This window comes from Rattus rattus, chromosome 2, assembly GCF_011064425.1.
Source record: "Rattus rattus isolate New Zealand chromosome 2, Rrattus_CSIRO_v1, whole genome shotgun sequence".
Taxonomy (NCBI): Eukaryota; Metazoa; Chordata; class Mammalia; order Rodentia; family Muridae; genus Rattus; species Rattus rattus.
Genome location: NC_046155.1, coordinates 89965285 through 89984770, shown reverse-complemented (window position 1 = coordinate 89984770; position 19486 = coordinate 89965285). Strand labels below are relative to the sequence as shown.

At 48.4% G+C, this 19486-nt stretch overlaps 1 protein-coding gene across 1 annotated transcript in view; it reads right to left on the bottom strand.

Annotated features, from left to right (window-relative positions):
- Positions 1–3921: 3921 nt before the first annotated feature.
- Positions 3922–19486, bottom strand: part of Galnt18 (polypeptide N-acetylgalactosaminyltransferase 18) — a 303455-nt gene continuing 287890 nt past the window's right edge. Inside the window, exons 10-11 of the mRNA XM_032892898.1 lie at positions 18328–18492; positions 3922–4349 (exon numbers count right to left, since the gene is read on the bottom strand). Coding sequence (XP_032748789.1) covers positions 4203–4349; positions 18328–18492 — 312 coding nt within the window. The 3' untranslated portion in view covers positions 3922–4202. The remainder of the gene's footprint in view (positions 4350–18327; positions 18493–19486) is intronic.

Genomic DNA, 19486 nt, shown 5'->3' with positions numbered 1-19486 from the left:
CAGAGGACCCCCCTCTGTTTCATTGTTATGGCTTGAATTGTGTCACCCCAAAATGTATAAATTGAGGTTCTAACTCTCAGTATCTCAGAATGTGATACTTACTTGGAAATGGTCTTTATAGTGGCAATGATACAAGCTCATATTACAGGGGTGAGTACTTACCAAATGTGATTGGCATCCTTATAAGGGGTGGTTTGGAAATAGCCCTGTGTGACAATGGGCAGACAGCTAGGCGGCAGTCAACATCTACCAGCCAAGGAAGGAGGTGTGCAGGACGCTGTCTGTCATACCCTCAGAAGGGGCCAGCCTTGCTCACTTCCATTTTGAAACTGATGGTGAGACAGGGAATTTCTACTATTTGAACCACCCATCTGTGGGTCTTTGTTTTAGAAACCTTAGAAAACTAATAAATGCCCCCAAGAAAAGGTTCCTGAAAAAGGACAGGGGACAAGAGATGCTAATATACAAATGGAGAGGTGGATTGGGGCTGCAGATGTCCATGGCAAACAGAAGGCCAGGCTTCACTCCTGTGGCTCTGCTTTGCCTCAGGTTCCTAGTCAGGATACTTAAAAAAAAGAATACACACACACACACACACACACACACACACACACACACACACACACACACACACACACACTCGGGTGCCCCGACACACATGTGGAGGTCAGGGAATTACTTTCGGGTGTTGGTTTTATCTTTCCATCATGCGGGTCCCAGGGACCAAATTCTGTTTTAGCAGCAGGGACCTTGAATTGCTGAGCCACCTCACCAGCCCTGGCCCAGGAACTTCTGACTGAGGAAGGAAGCTTTGAGGCTGGTGTCTGAGCCGGCCATTGGCCATTTAAAATCTCTGTGAGGTTTGAGGCGAGGGATGAGTCTGGTTATATCTACGCTTGGCAGGAGCCTGAGGCAAGAGAACAGTGTGGAACAGAGATGCAGCTGGCTGGGGGAAGTGCAGGCATGGGACTGCTGGCAGGTGACCTTTGGGACAGGTTATGACATTGCCAGAGCACTGACGGCCTTCTGCCACTTGGTGCTGCTGACTACTGTGTCCGTCTCCAGTGGGCAGTGAAGTGCAGTCTCCCGCAGTCTTTGTAACAGATGGGCCCATGTGCAGGGCTGTGCAAGGCAGGGGGCTGAGTTATGGATCCGAGCTGTGAACGGAGCAGAAGGCTGGCAGTCCAGGAGGTCTTATGGGATATGCTCAGACGGCTCTTTCTAGTATCAGGGAGGGGGGGTAGAAACAGGAAACAAAGTTGTTTAATGTGCAAAATCATTAGGAAAAATAATGCTCTCACTCCAGGGTGTCCAGAGCTCCTAAACAGCTGTTAATTAGCTTGCTGCAGTAGCCAGCCCAGGCTTCCATGGGGTGAGGCTGGCTGTGGTTGAGGATTCCTCAACCTCTTCCCTCCTTTATGCTCTGACCTCCTGCCTCTGCCCACACCTACCAGCTGCTCCTACTTCTTACAAATTATACATAAGAACCCCAGAGATCCTGGGCTGCTTTGTGGTTCCGAAACCCAGGTGATGAGGAATCAAGGTACCATCCCAGGCTCTCTGCTCTCTCCAGGGTATTTAAGGCTCATGAAGAGGTGAGCTGTGTCCCAGGAGGAAGAAAAGCCACTGAGCTGTCTTCACTGTCCCCATGTTTTGGGAATGGGAGTTGTTCCTCAGAGTTGTAGGGAATGGGTTGATGCAGGGGTGCATTTGATAGGAGGGTAAGGATGTGTGACTTTCGTGGGACTGCTTACAGAATGTGACAGCAGGTGCCTCTGGGTGGGTGGTACAGGTGAGTGTTTGCTGGTGGCCATAAATACAGGTGTTGACAGCTTTTTTGGGTATAGACTGGCATAGATGTTGTTATTTGCATAGGTTTTGGTAGGAACTAGTGATAGTAACTGAGTATTGGGTATTGGTAGGTACTGGTGACAGTAACTAGGATATCAATGGGCCAAATTATAACAGCCAGAACTCTCTAGCATTTACTATAGATCCATCCCAGGTCTATGAATTTCACATTTATTTAATTTTCATCACTAAACTATGAAAGACATTCTATTAGTGCCTCGGTATATATGTAGGTCCTCATTGGCTGTCTACGTTATTTGTTTAAGCCAGGGTCTCTCACAGGGACACTAGGGCTTGGCAAGTTGGCCAGGCTGTTCCGTCCAAGAACCTAGGGATTTGCTTGCTTCTGCCCTCACCTCTTTGTCCCCTCAGCACCACCAGCCAGTGGATAGCAAGGGCAGACGTCCTCTTTGATCCGCTAGAGCCCAGAGGACTCTTTGGAGGGGTAAGGGTAAACTTCCACTGGAGTCTGTGACAGTGGCCTGGGGAAGGTCCTTCTAAGTGAGTCCTGTGCTGGATTGGGTTCTGGGGGGTGGTGTGCAAACAGTGGCCAAATCAACAGGCCTCTTACTCCCACCCCTTCCAGGACAGTGGGTTTTCTAGTCAAGTTGTCTACAAATTACTGGTCCTAAATAGGTTACGGCTTAGATTGGGGGCCACTGGGAAAGAGGGCCAGATAAGAGGAGGAGGGGGGAGAGGAGGGATGAGTGTGGAGGGACCCCAGTCTGGCAGGGACAGAGCCTTAGGACTGGAGAACTGGAGGTGGTGTGGAGGAAGAGGTCCCTTGAACTAAAAGCAGGAGTCCCCAAGCAGAGGCAGGGCTCTTTGGACAGAGGCAGGAAGAGCCAAAAGGATGCTTGTGGGGGAAATGGATGGGACTTTACAGAGTCCAAGGAAGACGCTCCATTCTGGGGGCTTCTGGCCTCCCGGGCTGAGCCCATGAGGGCTGACATGGAGTTGTGATTAGGGGAGCCATGCTTTATGGATAGCATTGTGCTCAGACAGCCGTTAAGATCCTGACCTCGGCACCACAGAACTTGACCTTATTAGGTAATAGAGTCTTTATGAAGATCATCAAATTTACAATTTAAATTGCTCCCTCCTAATAGAGATGGGGCAGTTGGGCACGAGAGACAGGCACGTACAAGTTAGATAATATGAAGGCAGAGAGAAGAGAGGTGTTTACTTGCCAAGGAACACTTATCCGAGCCTCCAGAAGCTGGGAGAGAGGCACAGAGCGGATTCCCTTTCGGCCTTCATTCTGAACTCCCAGGCTTTAGAAGAGTAAAGTGCTACTTTCCTGGTAAGCCACTTCAGAGTATGGCATGGTGTTATAGAGGCCTCAAGAAGCCATTGCGTCCTAATTCAGAGGGAGCCCAACAGGCCTCAGGACTGGATACAGGCAAGCAAGTGCCATGGGGGAGGGGCATGGGTAGCCTGGAGAGGAGACTTGGTGACTTCAGGAGAAGGTGGTATAGATTAGAGTCTGTCAGTGGATGACACCCAGGACTCAAATAACACCTGAGGAGAAACCTGTCCCAGGCACCAGCTCATACAGAGGAAGAAGGGAAGGGCCTGCCCTCAGGGTGGAAACCTGAGGGTTCAGTGCCCTACTCTGAGGCTGGCACATGCCTTATGGATAGCATAGTGCTCAAAGACCCTTAAGATCCTGACCTCAGGGCTGGAGAGATGGCTCAGCAGTTAAGGGCACTGACTGTTCTTCCAGAGGTCCTGAGTTCAAATCCCAGCAACCACACGGTGGCTCACAACCATCTGTAATGGGATCTGATGCCCTCTTCTGGTATGTGTGAAGACAGCTACAGTGTACTCATATAGTAAATAAATAGATCTTAAAAAAAAAAAATCCTGACCTCAGCACCACAGAATCTGACCTTATTAGGTAATGGAGTCTTTATGAAGTGCATCAAATTTCATGGTCTACAGGGCTTTAAAGTTATTTTTCTCAAGAACGTGAAGAAAGAGCATTGAGGACACACATTAAGCTACCAGACACCAACTCCAGGGGAGCTGGGCCCAACTCACTCCAGGGAACCAAATGACTGTGAAGACTTTTCTTAATCAATAATATTTTATTGCCAGTTATAAATATTTTCCATTTGTCCCCTATTTACAATTGTAAAATAGTTCAGGATATTGTACCCTCACCCACCTCTCTGCATCTCTCTATAAACTCCATGAAAATCGAATAGGAAATAAAAAGCTCTTTTGTGGGGGAGGCCACCCACTTGGCTCCCCCTCTCAGACTCCTGGCAGCCCCACGTGACAGCAGGCGGCAATTGCAGCTGATGCTACACAGTAGCAAAGCAGTGGCTGGTGGTGTCTGTGGAGGGTCAGGACACCAGGCTCCTCAGGACATTGGTGATAGTCCAGTGTTGTCCCGAGCACTTCTGCAGCACCAGCTGGAAACCAAACTCCATGTCGCTGTTTTCTTGCAGCTCCAGGCAGCGCTTGGACTTGCGGTTCTGGATGGAGCCTCCCTAGGAGCCAGACAGACAGAGCATCAGAGGCCATAGAGGTAGCCGGGTGGATCCAAAGAGCCCCATGCTGGGGAGTAGCTTTGCCAGTTTGGATGGCTTGGGAACTGGCATTCCCATGACCTCAGACTCCCTGTGTACTGATGTCCAAAGCTTAGCTGTGTGCTTCAGTGAGACCCTAGCCTAGCTCTTTGTAGAGTAGAGCCATCCCTACTTCAACTTCCATCTGCCATTTGGAGTTGTGGGGCACGGCCTGGCTCCTGTAGCTAGCTCAGGGAGCTAGCCCCTGCTCTGAGAAATCTCATTCTTAGGGCCTCTATATGATCAACCTGCATCTGAGCACCTCTCAGCTGACGGACTTCTTGCTCCTAAGACCCTCCCAAGGACCATGAAAGTTGTTAGTGTTGGTCTCAAGAAAACATGTCCTGACATACTGTCTATTGGCTCAAGTCCTGAGTGTTCCTGGATCTCCCATACTACTGATACTCTGGAAAATTTTGTAGTCACAAATACTATTTATGTCCAAGTGGTGTTCCCAAAAACATCTGTATAGCAGCCCAGCTGAGGTGCTGCAGGGGTAGCGGCCTCAGGGACTACTGGTTGTGAGCCTGCTGAGAGCCTGGGATGTTTTAGGATCTGCCATCACCTCGGTTGTGCTCAGCTGGAATTGGGTTTTAAGCAGTCAGAGTTGCTTGAGAGATGATGATCCCAAGAGTAGGCACCATCTGCCAGACTCACCTAGCACAAGAAACCCACTCATCCCATGTTCCCCCATCTTGGCGGTAACCAGGTGTTTGTGTGGGAAACTCAAGCAATTTCCCACACTCATTGACTCCTCATCCAGTCAGGCACCAACGACTGTCAATTCTACTTCCCTCGTGCCTTGTGACTATCCCAAATCCCTCTTCCATCATGGCTTAGGCCCCTGTCATCTGATTCCTTCACAATCCTAATGATTGGTGACCATGTTGATATGTTTGATTAATCTCAAAAACACCCCAGTGCTTAAGCCATCATGGCTTAGGGCTGCTTATCTCTCCGGCCTCCTCATCTCCATTCCTTTCCTGGCCCTGCACTGTACCCCAGCTTCTTCCAGGCTTCTGGCCTATGAGCATCTCAGTGTCTGGGCCTCCTCTGCCCAGTTCTGTGGCAGGTTGAGCCACAGCCACACCCCCAAACCCAGATCCTGTCCACCTTCTACCCAGGATTCCAGCCACCGTCTCCTGGGTACCTAGCTGGCATGGTATTTTTACCCTGTGCTGTCTCTAGTTTATGCCAGGAAGTGCACGGTGTGAAGGAAGCAACCTCTCCAGTAAGGAACTCCTTCCAAGGTGGCCACAGCCATCCCCATGGCAACCAAATGCCAAACTCTCCAGAGAACATGAAGACATACTTCTCAGGTCTACCTAGGAAATGGCTTGTATCTATTATAGTCAGACATGTGTACTCCATGACCTAACAATTCCATGCCTGGGCTGACATCAAATTGGAATGTGTGCATGAAAGACACATATTTAAACGCTTTTGGAGACAGCCCAACATCCATCAAGAAAAGATGGATAAATAACTCACAGTCTATTTATAAGTGGAATGCAATATGGCAATGAAAACTAGACTAAACTCACATGTACAGTGTTGAGCTAAAGAAGCCAGACAAAATAATGAATATAATTGTCTGATAAACTTCCCACTGGACCGAGTAAAACAGAGATCTTAAAGTCAGGATGGTAGTCGCCTATGGAGATAAAGAGTATAAAGACAGAAGGGGGTAAAGGGGCATCCTGGGATATGGTACCATGCTTCTTCCTGATCTGGGTGTTAGTTTTGCTTTAAATTATTGAGTTGAATGTGTATTTTGTATGCCTTTCTATACATGTGTTAACTTTCAATTAGATAAAAATGTTAAGTGTCCAGAGAGGTAGCTCAGCAGTTAAGAGCTAATCTTCCAGAGGACATGGGTTCCATTCCCAGCCCCACATGGAAGTCACAAATGTTCGTAACTCCAGCTCCAAGGGATTGGATGCCCTCTTCCAGCCTGCCAGGACCAAGCTTGCATGTGATACACAGACATGCAGGAAAAACCCACACACAAAATAAAAATAAATAAATCTTTAGGAGAAACAAATATAAAAAAAAAAAAACCCTTCTAGCTCCCCTAGAAAATACTTTATAGAGCAGGTAAAGGAGGCAGGGAATGAGGAGTTGGAGGTAGAGAGTGTAGGCTGTGGGCATGCGAGTGTCCAGGAGGGGGAGGGATTAATCATTCCTGTTGTGTAGGTGACAGCCCAGCACATCACACAAGTCATGCTATGAGCATGCAGGTGACTAGCATGGGCCCCTCCCCCTGCATTCTACCCTATGCCCAGGCCCTCTGCTTGGGAGAACTATAACTCACCAACTCAAGAGCAGAGAAACAACTGAACCACAGGTACAGGGTCTGAGGTCAGAGGAGGGATTGTCTCCCAAATCCCCATGCTACAAGATGCTTTGCAGACCAGCCTTCTCTTTTATTCCCAGACTGAATGGCCTCTGTACTCAGCTATAGCACCACAGGCCTTTCCACCATGCCTGGCTCCTCCAGGGAGGAAAAATATCCCCTTCCCAGAAAGAGCTTTTCCTCACAGCCACTTTTCTCAGAGCATCCCATGGACTAACTCTTGGTCAGAGTATGTCTGGGAGCTTCACTCAGGCCTGCTCTTTTTCACATTTTCCCTTCCATGATTTTCCACAGTCCACTTCCCTAGTGCCTCGTGCAACAACCTTGCATTAATTCTCCACTCTGGCTCTTTGAATAAGTGCCAGTTAGCTCTCGCTGATCAGAATAAGGTCGGGCTGCCTCACACTGGACAATAAGGCTTCTTCAACATGGCCCAGAATTGGCACTTTTGTGGTCACACCTTGCTCCTGTACTTCAAACTGTCCTCATTGAACTTGTTGTCTCCCTTAAGTCACCATCTTGTCCTTCAAAGACTGGACTTTGGGGGCCCAGAAGCATCCAGAAACACTTGTTGTAAACAAGGCCAGCTTCCAGTACTGCCGGCTCCAATTCTCACAGCATCTGTGTAAATCTTGTGGCCCCTGAACCTGAGCGTGTTTGTTGTCCCATGACAGGCTGAGCTCTATTACTGGTTCATAGTTCTAATGTGGTATGGTGGTCTGTGGTCAGCTGCTCTCATTGCTTCACCTCAGGAGACAGGCTGTCCTCCCCACCCCTGGAGGTGGGGATAGAGCTCAGGAAAGGAATCAGGACCAGCCCAGCTAAGTCCAAGGTCTGTCTTATTTCAGGCCTGAGGCAGAGACTGGAGAGCACTGATCTCAGAGCTTCTCAATTCTGCTCTGTTTCTGCTGCAGAGACTTGGGCAAACCTCCCTCCCCCCTTTCCCTCTCTTTACTTGTCCTCAGGGCTGAGGAATTATTTTTGGGAGGTTAAGCAGATGGGCGGATGTGAGACCTGTTTCTCAGCTGTGATAGAGCACATACACACACGAGGCTGTTCAGGGCATCAGCATGGGAGAGGGGTCATGGAAATGGGGCTGCACCAAGCTCCATCCATTATGTTGCAGATTTTGGCTTCTCAGCACATCTCTGGGGCCAAAAGCAGGTCCTGCCAACCGTGAGGCTGGGCTGCTTCACATCTCCCAGCCACCCCCCAGCCCCCGCCCGAGCTTTGAACACTGTGGAAGAGAGACAACTACAGCCTTTCCTTTCCTGATAGCCCTTCCTGTCCTTCAGGCCTTCTTTGTGCACCTTCTGAAGGCAAGAGAGTGAGGAAGGAGTAAAAGAGTCTCCTTCAGAGATGTAAGGCTGACATTTCCCAGCCCCTGACCTGCCCCAACCCAACCCATGCTCTTAGCACCCTGCAGACAGCCCACATGTGATCATGAGGTAGAAAAAGCCAGCGTGCCCTTCCAGAAGGGTGTAGAAGAAATGGTTCAGGACCAAGGGCAGGAATGGGGTGAGTAGAGGGGCCACCACTTGACTGCTTGACTTGGCTGTGTATGAGGCCAGGAGCTCTCTCCTCCTCAGCAGAAAGAGATCTGTGAGCACTGTGAGCAGCCCCCAACCCTTCCGGGAACCATGCTTGGGGGATGGGACACAGCCACGCTGTGCTGTCTTTGCTGGTAGAGCTAACACCAGCCTTGGGCACTGACCTCCTCCTCAGAACATGGATTCTCTCATGGAACATAGGCCAGGCTTTTTCTTACCACTCACCAGGCTTGCAATGAAGCCTCCATTCCTTTTCCTCATAGCTTCCTCACACCAGGGAGCAGCCTGGGATTTGTGTCTTGACCTGTAGAGTCTGCACTGGAACTAAAGTTATTTGCCATTTTCCTGGTACCTTTGCTCTTGTGCTCCCTGAATAGTGTTATGAGTTTCTTACAACACCTTCATCTCCCAGAGGGATGAGATAGTAGGAGCCCTCATAGGCTGGGAGACTTTCCCAAGATTCCACATAGAGGGCAGCTGGGGCCCCAGGGAACATTCTCCATTCCCTGTTCTCCACTAGATGATTAACTAGCAAACCCTACCACCACCATCACTACCCCGCCCCCATCATGCCTCTCTCTGAGGTAGTAGCTAGACTGACAGTACTCAGTGCTGGAATAGAGGAAGAGGTCTCAGTGAATTCAAGGCGGTTTGGTCTGCTCCCTTTGAAGCTTCTCTGAAGGGACATTATTCATACACCCTTCTAGCCACTGCCAAATATTTAATGAGGGTCATACAGACTTCCCAGCTGCTGCAATGTATGCATGACTGAAAAAGAGAAGGTTTTATTTTTTTTTTATTTTTTATTTTTTATTTTTTTTGTTCTTGTGGCAACTGTGCATTTGAGGGAGAGTTGGCAGCAAATTCCAGCAAGAAGAGGAGCTCATGGGGCTATGCCCCAAATCATGGGGCTCAGCAGGAGACTCGGGCAAACTGGAGAGCAGGAGATGGCTGCCAGGTGACAGAGGTGGTCAGGGAGATCCTCTACTAAAGGTGAGCCTGAGCAGAAACGTGGGGGAAGAGAGATGGCTCTCCAGGGGCAGATCTTGGGTCCTAATGAAAAGCTCCAGAGGCAGGAATGGGCTTGGGGTGAAACTCAGGGAACTTTTAGGGTACACTTATGCAAAGGCAGAGCAAGCATTGGTTAAAGGGAGGAGATGAGGTACAAGGAGTGAGGGCAGGGTGCCTGAACCCTGGCTTTCCATCTTAGAGGCAGAGCTAACACTTCCTAGGTCTAATCTACATGCTGAGCAGGCCGCTCTGGGTTCTGGGCTGGGCTAAGTGGGATGAAAGGAAGGAGGGATACTGGGACATGTGCTAGCTGACACTTGTCCCCATGCCCCCGGCTCAGCCTGCCATTCTAGGCCAGTTTCTTGGCTCTGGAGCTGGGGCTGGATGCTGAGATCTGAGGCTTTCTTTCCCCACGTAGGGCCCTGCTGCTTGTTTGGTTTACCAGTCCAGTCGTCAAAATTATTTGTGTAATACTTACAACTACGGGATCTACAAACACACAATACTTTTAATTAAAGAATTTAAATAAGGGCAATTAAACCTGGCAGGAGAGAAACCGCAGCACACAGAGGGCTTAATTGGAATGGAAACCAAATTAAATATGGAAGAAGCCATTAAAAACCATAGCGGAAGTTGAAGGTATAGGACGAAGAATACTAATAACAGTTCCTCGAGTCAGTCCCTGCTGTTGTCTCATTTTTCCTTTCAGGAAACTTTTTCCTGAAGGAGTGACGACAAAAGGCCCAAGCAGACACAAGGAAGAAATGACTCTCAGGCCTTGGTCACGTGACCCAGGGAGTGACAATGTGACCTGGGGAATGGCTGAGCCATTCTGGGCTTCTATCATCTCATTTACCGTCGTGGACCACTCAAGATCTGAGCACAGAATGACTATGGACACTGGGACACATGGAAGTCATCATCCATGCAACCCTCAGGCCCAGACCTCTCTACCATAGTTTCCACATGTGTATGTCGGACGGTGGCCTGGTGTGGGTCAGATAGCATTACACCATCCTCACCCTACTTGGGAGGTGCATGCTGGGGTGTCTTCCTCACTGTAGCTCTGAGAGGTAGAGATGGAGTTTTTTATTATTATTTCATAAAACTAGAGACTGACTAGAGAGCTGGCTCAGAGCCTCGTGGATAGCAAGTGCTGTGACCAGGATCGTCCGCTGAAGAAGAGAATTACCAGAGTGCTCGGGAAACTCAACCACTGCCCTGCTTTCAGATTCAATAGGTCTCAGACATGGCCTGAAAATGTCCCAAGTGTTGTCTTAACGGCAGTGCTGGTATGGGTCCAGCTTTCAAGGATCAACTGCATCCGCGACCCTGTTTAGGAAAGGCCTGGCTTGCATCCGTGAACAAGAGCTTCTGGGAGACCTGGACTGGTTTTCCTTGTACATCTGAAGTCCTAGATCCTGGATTCATAGGCTTCAGCTTCCCTGGGAGCTCCTACTCCACCTTCCTTGCTAATGAATTTTCCAAAAGGCAAGCAGCCCTATGGGTTCTGGGCTTTAAGCTCAGAGAGTTGAGAAGTTTCTGGGTTAAGTACTTAATGATTGGTAATCAAATACTTCAAAGCTTGGGCAGGACATTAGGCCTAACTACAGAAACCCCAAGATTAGGTGTTTTGTAGAGTAAAGCGTTCTTTGTGGTAGTATGAATATTCAACACATACTGTGTTCAATATGCACTCCAGTGTTTTCTTTCTTCAAGGGGCTCATCGAAGCCTAAGCTGGATTCTGCCTGGGACTTGCTGAGTGAGGCCACTGACTGAAGATGGGGATTTGCAACACCAAGTAAGCAAGGACAGGTAGAAAGGAGTCCAAAGACACAAGTGGCTGGAGAGCTGGCCAAGATGAATGTGATCCTGTCCATTCACACATGCCTGACCCAGCAGGGAGACCCCGGCCTCAAATTCCCACTAACAGGTTTAGACAAAGACAGAGATATCCTGTTGTATGGACTCTTGAGACAGTATCCCTGTGTCTGGCTTCTAACAGTTACTTAACTTGTCTGTGCCTCAGTTTCCTCATCTGTGCAGGTGCCTCATAGCCCTGACATGGTCTCAAAGCATTACTTATAAAAGGTTAGCATAGTGCCTGGCATGTTATAAATGCTACATAAATATTTGATTTGTTTTACCATCCCATGCAGTTCTGGGGAGCTGAGCAATCACATCTGCCCCTGGCCCTGATCGCTGCAGGAAGAGAAGGAAGAAGAAACTGCTGATGGCTCTAATTTTAAAAATAACTAAGAAAGCAGGCTCTAAACAAAGCGTCAGTCGCTGGGAACTGGACAGTCCCACTCGCACCCTTTCCTATGACCTAGAAATAAAAAGATGTTTTATCCCAGAGCCATAATGAAACACCCGATTACAGCCCTTTCTTTTCAGCACAAAAGGTTCTCAAGGCTGGACATGCTGACGGTGCTCTTGGCGGAGCTGGGGAAAGTCCAGGGCTCCGCCTTGCCTGAGTGGAGGATGTTGGGCAAGGTTGGAAACGCCTCTGGGGAAATGTGCCTGCAGGTAGCTTTTGTTTTTACAGCAGAATATTTGTCTCATGTCAGGTTATCACATTAGACCCTGGAAGGCAGCACCAACCGGGGTGAGCTGGGCTCTGGGCTCTCCCTAGACATCTTCTCACGCTCCCTAAAAGTCCTCTTTCCTGGCACCAACAGACGCCTTTGCTCTTATTGAAGGTCCTTCCAAGACTGCAGCAAGTCAGGGCTAGCGGTGAGCCTTCCTCCACCTAACCTCAGATTCTCAGCCACATCAATACTTCCACAAAGAACTGACAGTTGGGGGTGGCTAACATAAAGTACAAGTTACAGAGCCTGACAAAATTCCCGCTTTCAAAACATATTCAAACCAATTTGTATTCTGCTCCATGGACTATGAACATCTGCTTAATACAAAAGATTTCTTCCACAACACTTACAAATCTGGTTATAGGAAGAATCTCTCTCTCTCTCTCTCTCTCTCTCTCTCTCTCTCTCTCTCACACACACACACACACACACACACACACACACACACACACACAAATGTGCTTTGCATGCTTCTAAGGATAGTAAACAAGGCCAATGAAAGTAGGCTTTTGTTTATCTTTAGGCACACATCTAGTTCAAGATCTGGTAATGAGGAGTCCTCTAAGAGTCATACATTTATTTTAAAGGGCCCTTTCATTTGATCCACAGCACACTGTATGTCTGTACTGGTTATAATTTGTCAACTTGACCTAAACATACATAGGAAGAAGTAATCTCAATTGAGAAATTGCCCCCATTACATTGGCCTGTAGACAAGTCCATGGGGCATTTTCTTGATTAATGGCCAATATGGGAAGGCCTAGTCTAAGGTGGATAGTGCTACCACCAGACAGGTAGTCATAGTCTGTATAAGAAAGCAGACTGGACAAACCATGAGGAACAAGCCAGTAAGTAGCATTCATTGGTTGCCTCTGCATTAATTTTTGCTTCTAGGTTCCCACTTGAGTTCCTGCCCTCACTTCACTTAGTGATGGACTATGATAAGGCCCTGTAAGCCAAATTAACCTTTTCCTCCCCAAGTTGGTTTTGGTGGGTGTTTTATCATAGCAGCAGAGAGGCACAGTTGGACAGTGTGCACTCTGTCCCAGGCTTTCTGTCTCTGGTGGAGATGCCTAAAGTGTGAGAGACATTCCTGTTGTCCATGCTTCCAGACACTTGAAGAGAGTGACCCAGGGTAGACTGCCGTCATTCCATCAGGTAACAGCCACCATTCCATCATGTAAAGGGGGGGCCCACAAAATGTGATGAAGACCCTCATTTAAGTTTGGCTTATTCTCAGTGTGCAGTGTTTTGCTTTGGGCTAGCCCAGTGGGACTTGTAGATTTCACACAAGCTCAAGGTCTCCAGTCTAACTTACGTAGCTTAGACCAGTAGAGCTTCAGGTCTGGAAAGGTGTGAAAATCCCTGAAACACCTCTTTCATTAATGCGATACCCCGGAGTTTTAGAATGTCCTTCAAATCCTAGGCTGGAGAGAACTCTCAGAAGACTGAAAGTTGTACACTTAATTAATAAAATTTATAATACCAGGGGATAGGCAGTTTGGGGATTTCTTTAATGGGGGGAATTAGAAGTTAAAAATGCATAGAAAGCAACAAACATCTACCATTTCCTGTGTTAGGGGGGGTTTCAGTGTGTGGATAGACGTGCTGGCTATTTGGAGAGGAGTCACCTTACCAACTGCTCTTCAGATCCAGAGCTAGGGGACATTATGGACTATTAATATATCCCACCTCTGCCCCTGCCCAGCCACTATCACTAATTCATCACTGTGATGCACAGAGCACTGATATGTCTAACAAAGTTCTCCAGCAGCTCTCTCCATGGCTACCAAATCCTCTCACTTATCCTGGGATGATGGAACAACCTCTTCCTTACCTGAACCCCTTCCTCTAGCCTCTTTTCTTCTCCTCCACCGAGCTGCCATGGGTATCTTCCAGATCTCACCAGGGATCCTGCTATGGCTTAGACAAGGTTTGTCCTCTTGCAGTGACATCTGTGTCCTGGCCATGATAGTGTGGCAGTGATGGGGACTTTAAGAGGTGGGGCCTGTTTGCAGGGCCTTAGGTCACCTAGTGTTACTTTCATGAAAATGTGTTAATCCTAAAGGTAACCTGAGTTCCATTTTATTGTGAGCTTCCATTTCTAGCTATGGTGATGCCACCTTTCAGGAGGCCATTGATAGAGCAGAGGGGACCTGGAACTGTGAATTCAACAATCCCTACTTGCTATAGTAATGGAAATGAACCACCATAGCTTAAGCGCTTCCCTAAACCCTCCCTTTGCTTGGTGATATCTAAATTAGGGTGGGCTTTCTTATAAATACACACACACACACACACATACACACACACACACACACACACACCCCTCTACCACACTCTAAACTCTACCCGAACCACACAGCAGATAGATCTTCTGAAAGGATGCTCAGTTTTGTTATGTCTTTGCCTAGGTGCTTCTGTTTGGGGAGCACACTTCCCTTCTGACATCTAGGAACTGTTTCTGTAAGCTTTCAACAGCCAGATCAAACGAATCACACACACGAGTCCATCCTTGAGTTCCGCACATGGAGCCAGTCACCCGGGGCTTCCAGAGCTCCGCACAGCCCTTGGTTTCTGCACCCATCGGCCTGTTTTGTTGTGTGTTTACACGCCCACAAACTCCTCGAGGGCAGAGGCCATGTCTGATTCATGTCTGCATCCCCCCTGCCAAGCCCCCATGCTCAATAAATGTTTGATGAACGACTGAAGGAAAGAATGTTCATCATCAGAAAATTGCTCATCAGAGCCCTGTACATCAGTGTTGCCAGGAGATGTTTTCATCAAATGTGGTTTCAGAATGTCAGCGTCTCAGTTCAGCCAGAAGCATTGGAAATTCAGAAGGGCTTGTAGAGGTTAGAGGGAGCACACACTATTTGTTAAACAGAAAAGCAAGGTATGAGATGGAACAGAGATATGCAAATGTGTGTGTGTGTGTGTGTGTGTGTGTGTGTGTGTGTGTGGGACATAAGAAACTAGCACTGATTTATTTTTAAATTAATTTAGGGTGTCTGTGAAGTTTAAATGTGGTCCTCAAGAGAGTAAATAATGCATATTTTTAAACTAGAAAAGAGATTCCAAATGCACCCTGAGAAATCTCCTTCCTGCTCAGCTTCTGCAACAGAACATTCTAGTTGGTCAGGTCCCTGCATAATTTGCAAAGATTAAAATATGTTACAAGAAATTTAGCGTGAGCACAAGATGATGTATGTGTGACGTGTGATATGTGTGTGTGTGTGTGTATGTGTGTGTGTGTGTGTGTGTGTGTGTGTGTGTGTGTGTGTGTGTGTGTGTGTGTGTGTGTGTGTGTGTGTGTGTGTGTGTGTGTGTGTGTGTGTGTGTGTGTGTGTGTGTGTGTGTGTGTGTGTGTGTGTGTGTGTGTGTGTGTGTGTGTGTGTGTGTGTGTGTGTGTGTGTGTGTGTGTGTATGTGTGTGTGTGTGTGTGTGTGTGTGTGTGTGTGTGTGTGTGTGTGTGTGTGTGTGTGACAAGGCCTCTCACTGACCCTGGTGCTCATCCATTCAGCTAGGCTGCCTAGTCTCTTACAAGCCTGCACCATCACACTCATTAGCTTGTGTGTTTTTATGTGGGAACTGAGTATGGAACTTAGGTCTTCGTACTTGTGAGGCAAGTGTTTTACTGACCGAGCTATCTCCCAGGCTCAAGCACAAGACTTTAAATCATTTAAGAGGCTCCAGGCTTCCTTTGGCCTTGTGGGCAGTAACCCTTTGTCAATGAGCAGTGGATGGATGGACTCCAGGTCTCCTGATAAGTATCGATCATTGTACATCAAACAAAAATTGCACATCTAGTTATTATTGGATAGTGAATGAGAAGGGGCTGTTCTGAGTTTGCAAACTAGGAATTTAGAGATATTACTTCCAAACAATTCCATCCGGTTGAGGGATCAAAGATGTGGTTGCCAGAGCACCTGGGGAGTTTTAATTAGACATGTGCTAAAGTGGCGAAAACTGCCTGGCCCCCCGAGTGCTACACAGCGGCACTGTCTGCTTGGCTGGTCAGTGAGTCCATTCAGGTAGGAATCCTGTGGGGATACCTGTTCAAGACTACAATCTGAAATGGAGAAAGGAGAGACCTCACTGTGAGATAGTTTTGTCTTGAGGTTGAAGCTCACAAACAAACAGAGCTGTCCTCCTGCTGTTTCTAGAGTTGCTTTTCAAAGCCTAATCTCAGAGGTGGGGTAAAACAAGAATAGCCACATTTGTGTGATGCCAAGTCCCCAGGGCCCAGGGCACCCTTCTGGCCTGTGACTCCGATAGGTTATGGAAAGTGAGCCCCAAAGCAGCTGTCTCCATGCCTTCAGGGAGGCAGGCACATGCTCACCCACACTGGGGCTCAGCCACACCTGTAAACACAATTAATCCAAGGATAAAAGTCTGAAACCCTTGGGTCAGCTTCAGATGCTGCCTGGGGAGTGGCCTTGCAGCAGGCTAGAATCCCAAGGGTCCCCAAGGGCCCCCAAGGTCACGGTGGAGAGGGAGTTGAGAATATCTAACTTTCAGACTGAATTTCAGTCTCCTGCTGACTCTTCATCCTGTCTCTTTACTTTTCTTGAAACTTCTAATCCAGCTCCTCGGTCTCCAGCAGAGGGGGCTTTTGAAAGTCCAGACCTAAATGTGTCCTGGGCCTATGCAGCCTTCCATTTCCTGGTAGCCTCCACGATGAGGCCCAGTGTCTCTTCCACTTTGCTTGGGCAATTCCCCACTGTGCAGTCCAGGATCAGGCCACACTCACTGGAGAATTGGCTCGGTGTAGGTTTTGATGGCCCACCTTCTGGTTCCTGCTGTTTCATGCTGTTCCCTCTATCAGATAGAACACTTGCAATGTTCCAGTACCCTAGCCACCAGTCCTGTTCCACTCCGGTTTCCTAACATCCTGAACCATTCTAAGCCAGACTTAGGGGCCCAGCAGGCCTAGCAGAATGCAGCAGGAGTGGCTTCCACAGCCTGGTATGACTGTCAGTGGCCCTGAAATCTCAGGCATGAATCTTTTCATCCTACCAAAGTCAGCCCCACCCACTTCCCCAGGGAACACCTTCCCCCGACTTTGTCCCTCAACCTGTAAGCTTGTTTTGTTCCTGGCCTGTGACAGGAAACTATAGCTATATTTTCCACACCCACCCAGACCTCAGAATCTTCCTCAACCGCACCATGCTGAGCCTCTTCTGCCTGTGAACTTGAAGGAAGGAAGGCCCATTCTGTGTCCCTCTGGGACACATGGCTAGCAGAGGGCAGGGACAAGTGTCTTGCCAGGTATAGTGCTGCTGAACAGCCACAGAGCATGCCTGGGGAACTTAGGGTTTCAATAGGATACAAAGTAGGAAGAAACAAATGTCACACCCTGGTCCCAACCCTAGCCATCCAGGGGGCCACTTCCAATGCCATGCTGCGATTAGAAGTATAAAAGGGAATTTTGGGGTGTTTTATGAGCAGCAACGGGCATGGTGCATATGCTAGCTGCTGTTCCTACTGGAAGCGAGGCATGACAATGGTTGGCAAGGCGCCATGATGGGAACTAACAAACTCTCTTGTCCTTGCTTCTTTTCATTGAATCCTTCATACTTTGCAGGCCTACCTGGCCTGTACCCAGAGTTGCCAAAACACCCTTTACCTGCCTGTGATAACTCACTTGGTTTCCTATAACCTACCTCCCTGCCCACTTTCCTGGCTCCGGCTCTCATTCCTAGGTGATAACTGGCCCTTAAATCTATGACCTTGACTTGAGCTTGCTGTTTAGAACTGACCTCCACTACTCGTTTGAGACAAGGAAGGTGCTCTTGAAAACCCAGACGACAGGCAAAAGATACCTGGTACTCACAGAGTATGATACATCTCCCATTACCAGCACCCTCCATCCCCATGCAGGGAACAATAATTCGATCAAAGTCGGCCCCACCCAGGCCAACATCTTTCTTCCTTGTGGTAGAAGCAAGGAGCTGGAAGGTTTGAATGATGGGCTTCAGTTACTTAGTCTCCTGAATGTTGATAGTCCCTCCTGCCCTCCCCTGACTCTGTTCAGGCCCCCGAGGTTCCCTGAAGTTCTAGGACCATATGGGCTCCCTCACATCCTGTAACAATCATCCACCTTGCCACCTAGAAGGCCAGCACTCCCATCCTGGGCAGAAACTGACCCTAAGAGCAGACTTCCTGTGTTGGGAGCTCTTGGGGGTCAGAGTCCATTGAAAACTTGGTGTTTGAATCCCGGGATGTGATTCCACAATGAGAGACACAGTGGCCAAGGAAAGGTAAAAAGTTAAATAATTGATAGGGACCAGGGAAAGGAAACTCCATGGTCGCCGATATGGGGAGTGCCCTTTACAAACGGTCCAGACATTGCCCTCAGGAGGAGCCTCATCTCTACAGTGACTTCTACCTGGGAGAACTGCCAGTGCAGCTTCATCCTCTTGGCCTTGGCGTAGCTGCACTCGATGAGTCGTGGCCGGCTGTTGACGTCCACCAGACACCGGTTGTCATCGTCATCAATAGTGGGACTCAGGACACCCACGTGGATCTGCTGGCTGCTCGTGTAGTACACATTCTGGGGGTGAAGAGAATCGAGGAAAGGTCAAATGTCAATAGCCAGAGAAATGGAGGTAAGTTCCCATTGTGACCGGCTGGCTGGCAAAGAGTCCTTGGTGAGGAGAGATCCCTGACCATATCCTGTCATATCCAGTCATATCCAGTGACTTTTGGACTTTCAACTGGAAGAGTGGACAGCAAGAAACCCCTTCAACTTTTGATCCTGGAGAGCATTTGGTCCACATGTAGAATGGAGACAAAACTTTCAAGAAGTAAAACTTGCCCTCGCTGCATGGCACACTCCATTTTCTATTCTATTCTTGCATTGAAAACATTGGCCATAACCTTTTAAATTGATTTTACCACCCACAGCTTTGAAAGTACCTCTTGAATCCATTATGTGCAGACTCGCTGACTTCCTTCATAAATATTTTGTGCCAGATACTGCATTTGGCCAGGAGACACTAAGCACAAAGGCTCGGGCCCTGCCTTTGGGGAGCATCCAGTATTGGGGGGCTGGGAAGGGAAAGACAGAGAATTTCCATCTCTACTAAGACTGTACACAGCAGGGGCTAGTGAGTGTTGTGAAAGGGCAGATGGTAAGCGCTTTTGGCCTTGAAGGCATACTGGGAAAGTCAGGTCTACCCTCCTGTGCAGTGAGGACTCCTAGCTATGGCTCACTACCGTGAAGGGGTGCTGAGAAATCTAGCAATGAAGGCTGAGGGAATGAAGCTGCAGAGACAAGCCTCAGCAACTTCTAGATTGGTCTCAGAATGTCACAGAATGCATGCCCTGCTCCCTGCCATGAGTGTCACAATAGGTGAAGTCCCATCTACCGGGGAAGCTCACTGGAGTCTCAGCACCAAGGTTTCCGCTAAGGCAGCCTTGGCCTGAGATTTACAAAAAAATGCCTCTTTTTTCCCTCCCACCCTGGTCTTCCATCAAGTCATTAGCAAACTGACTATTAGCAAAACCCAAGGCCAGAGAACATGGGAGCTCATTGGAGTATACAA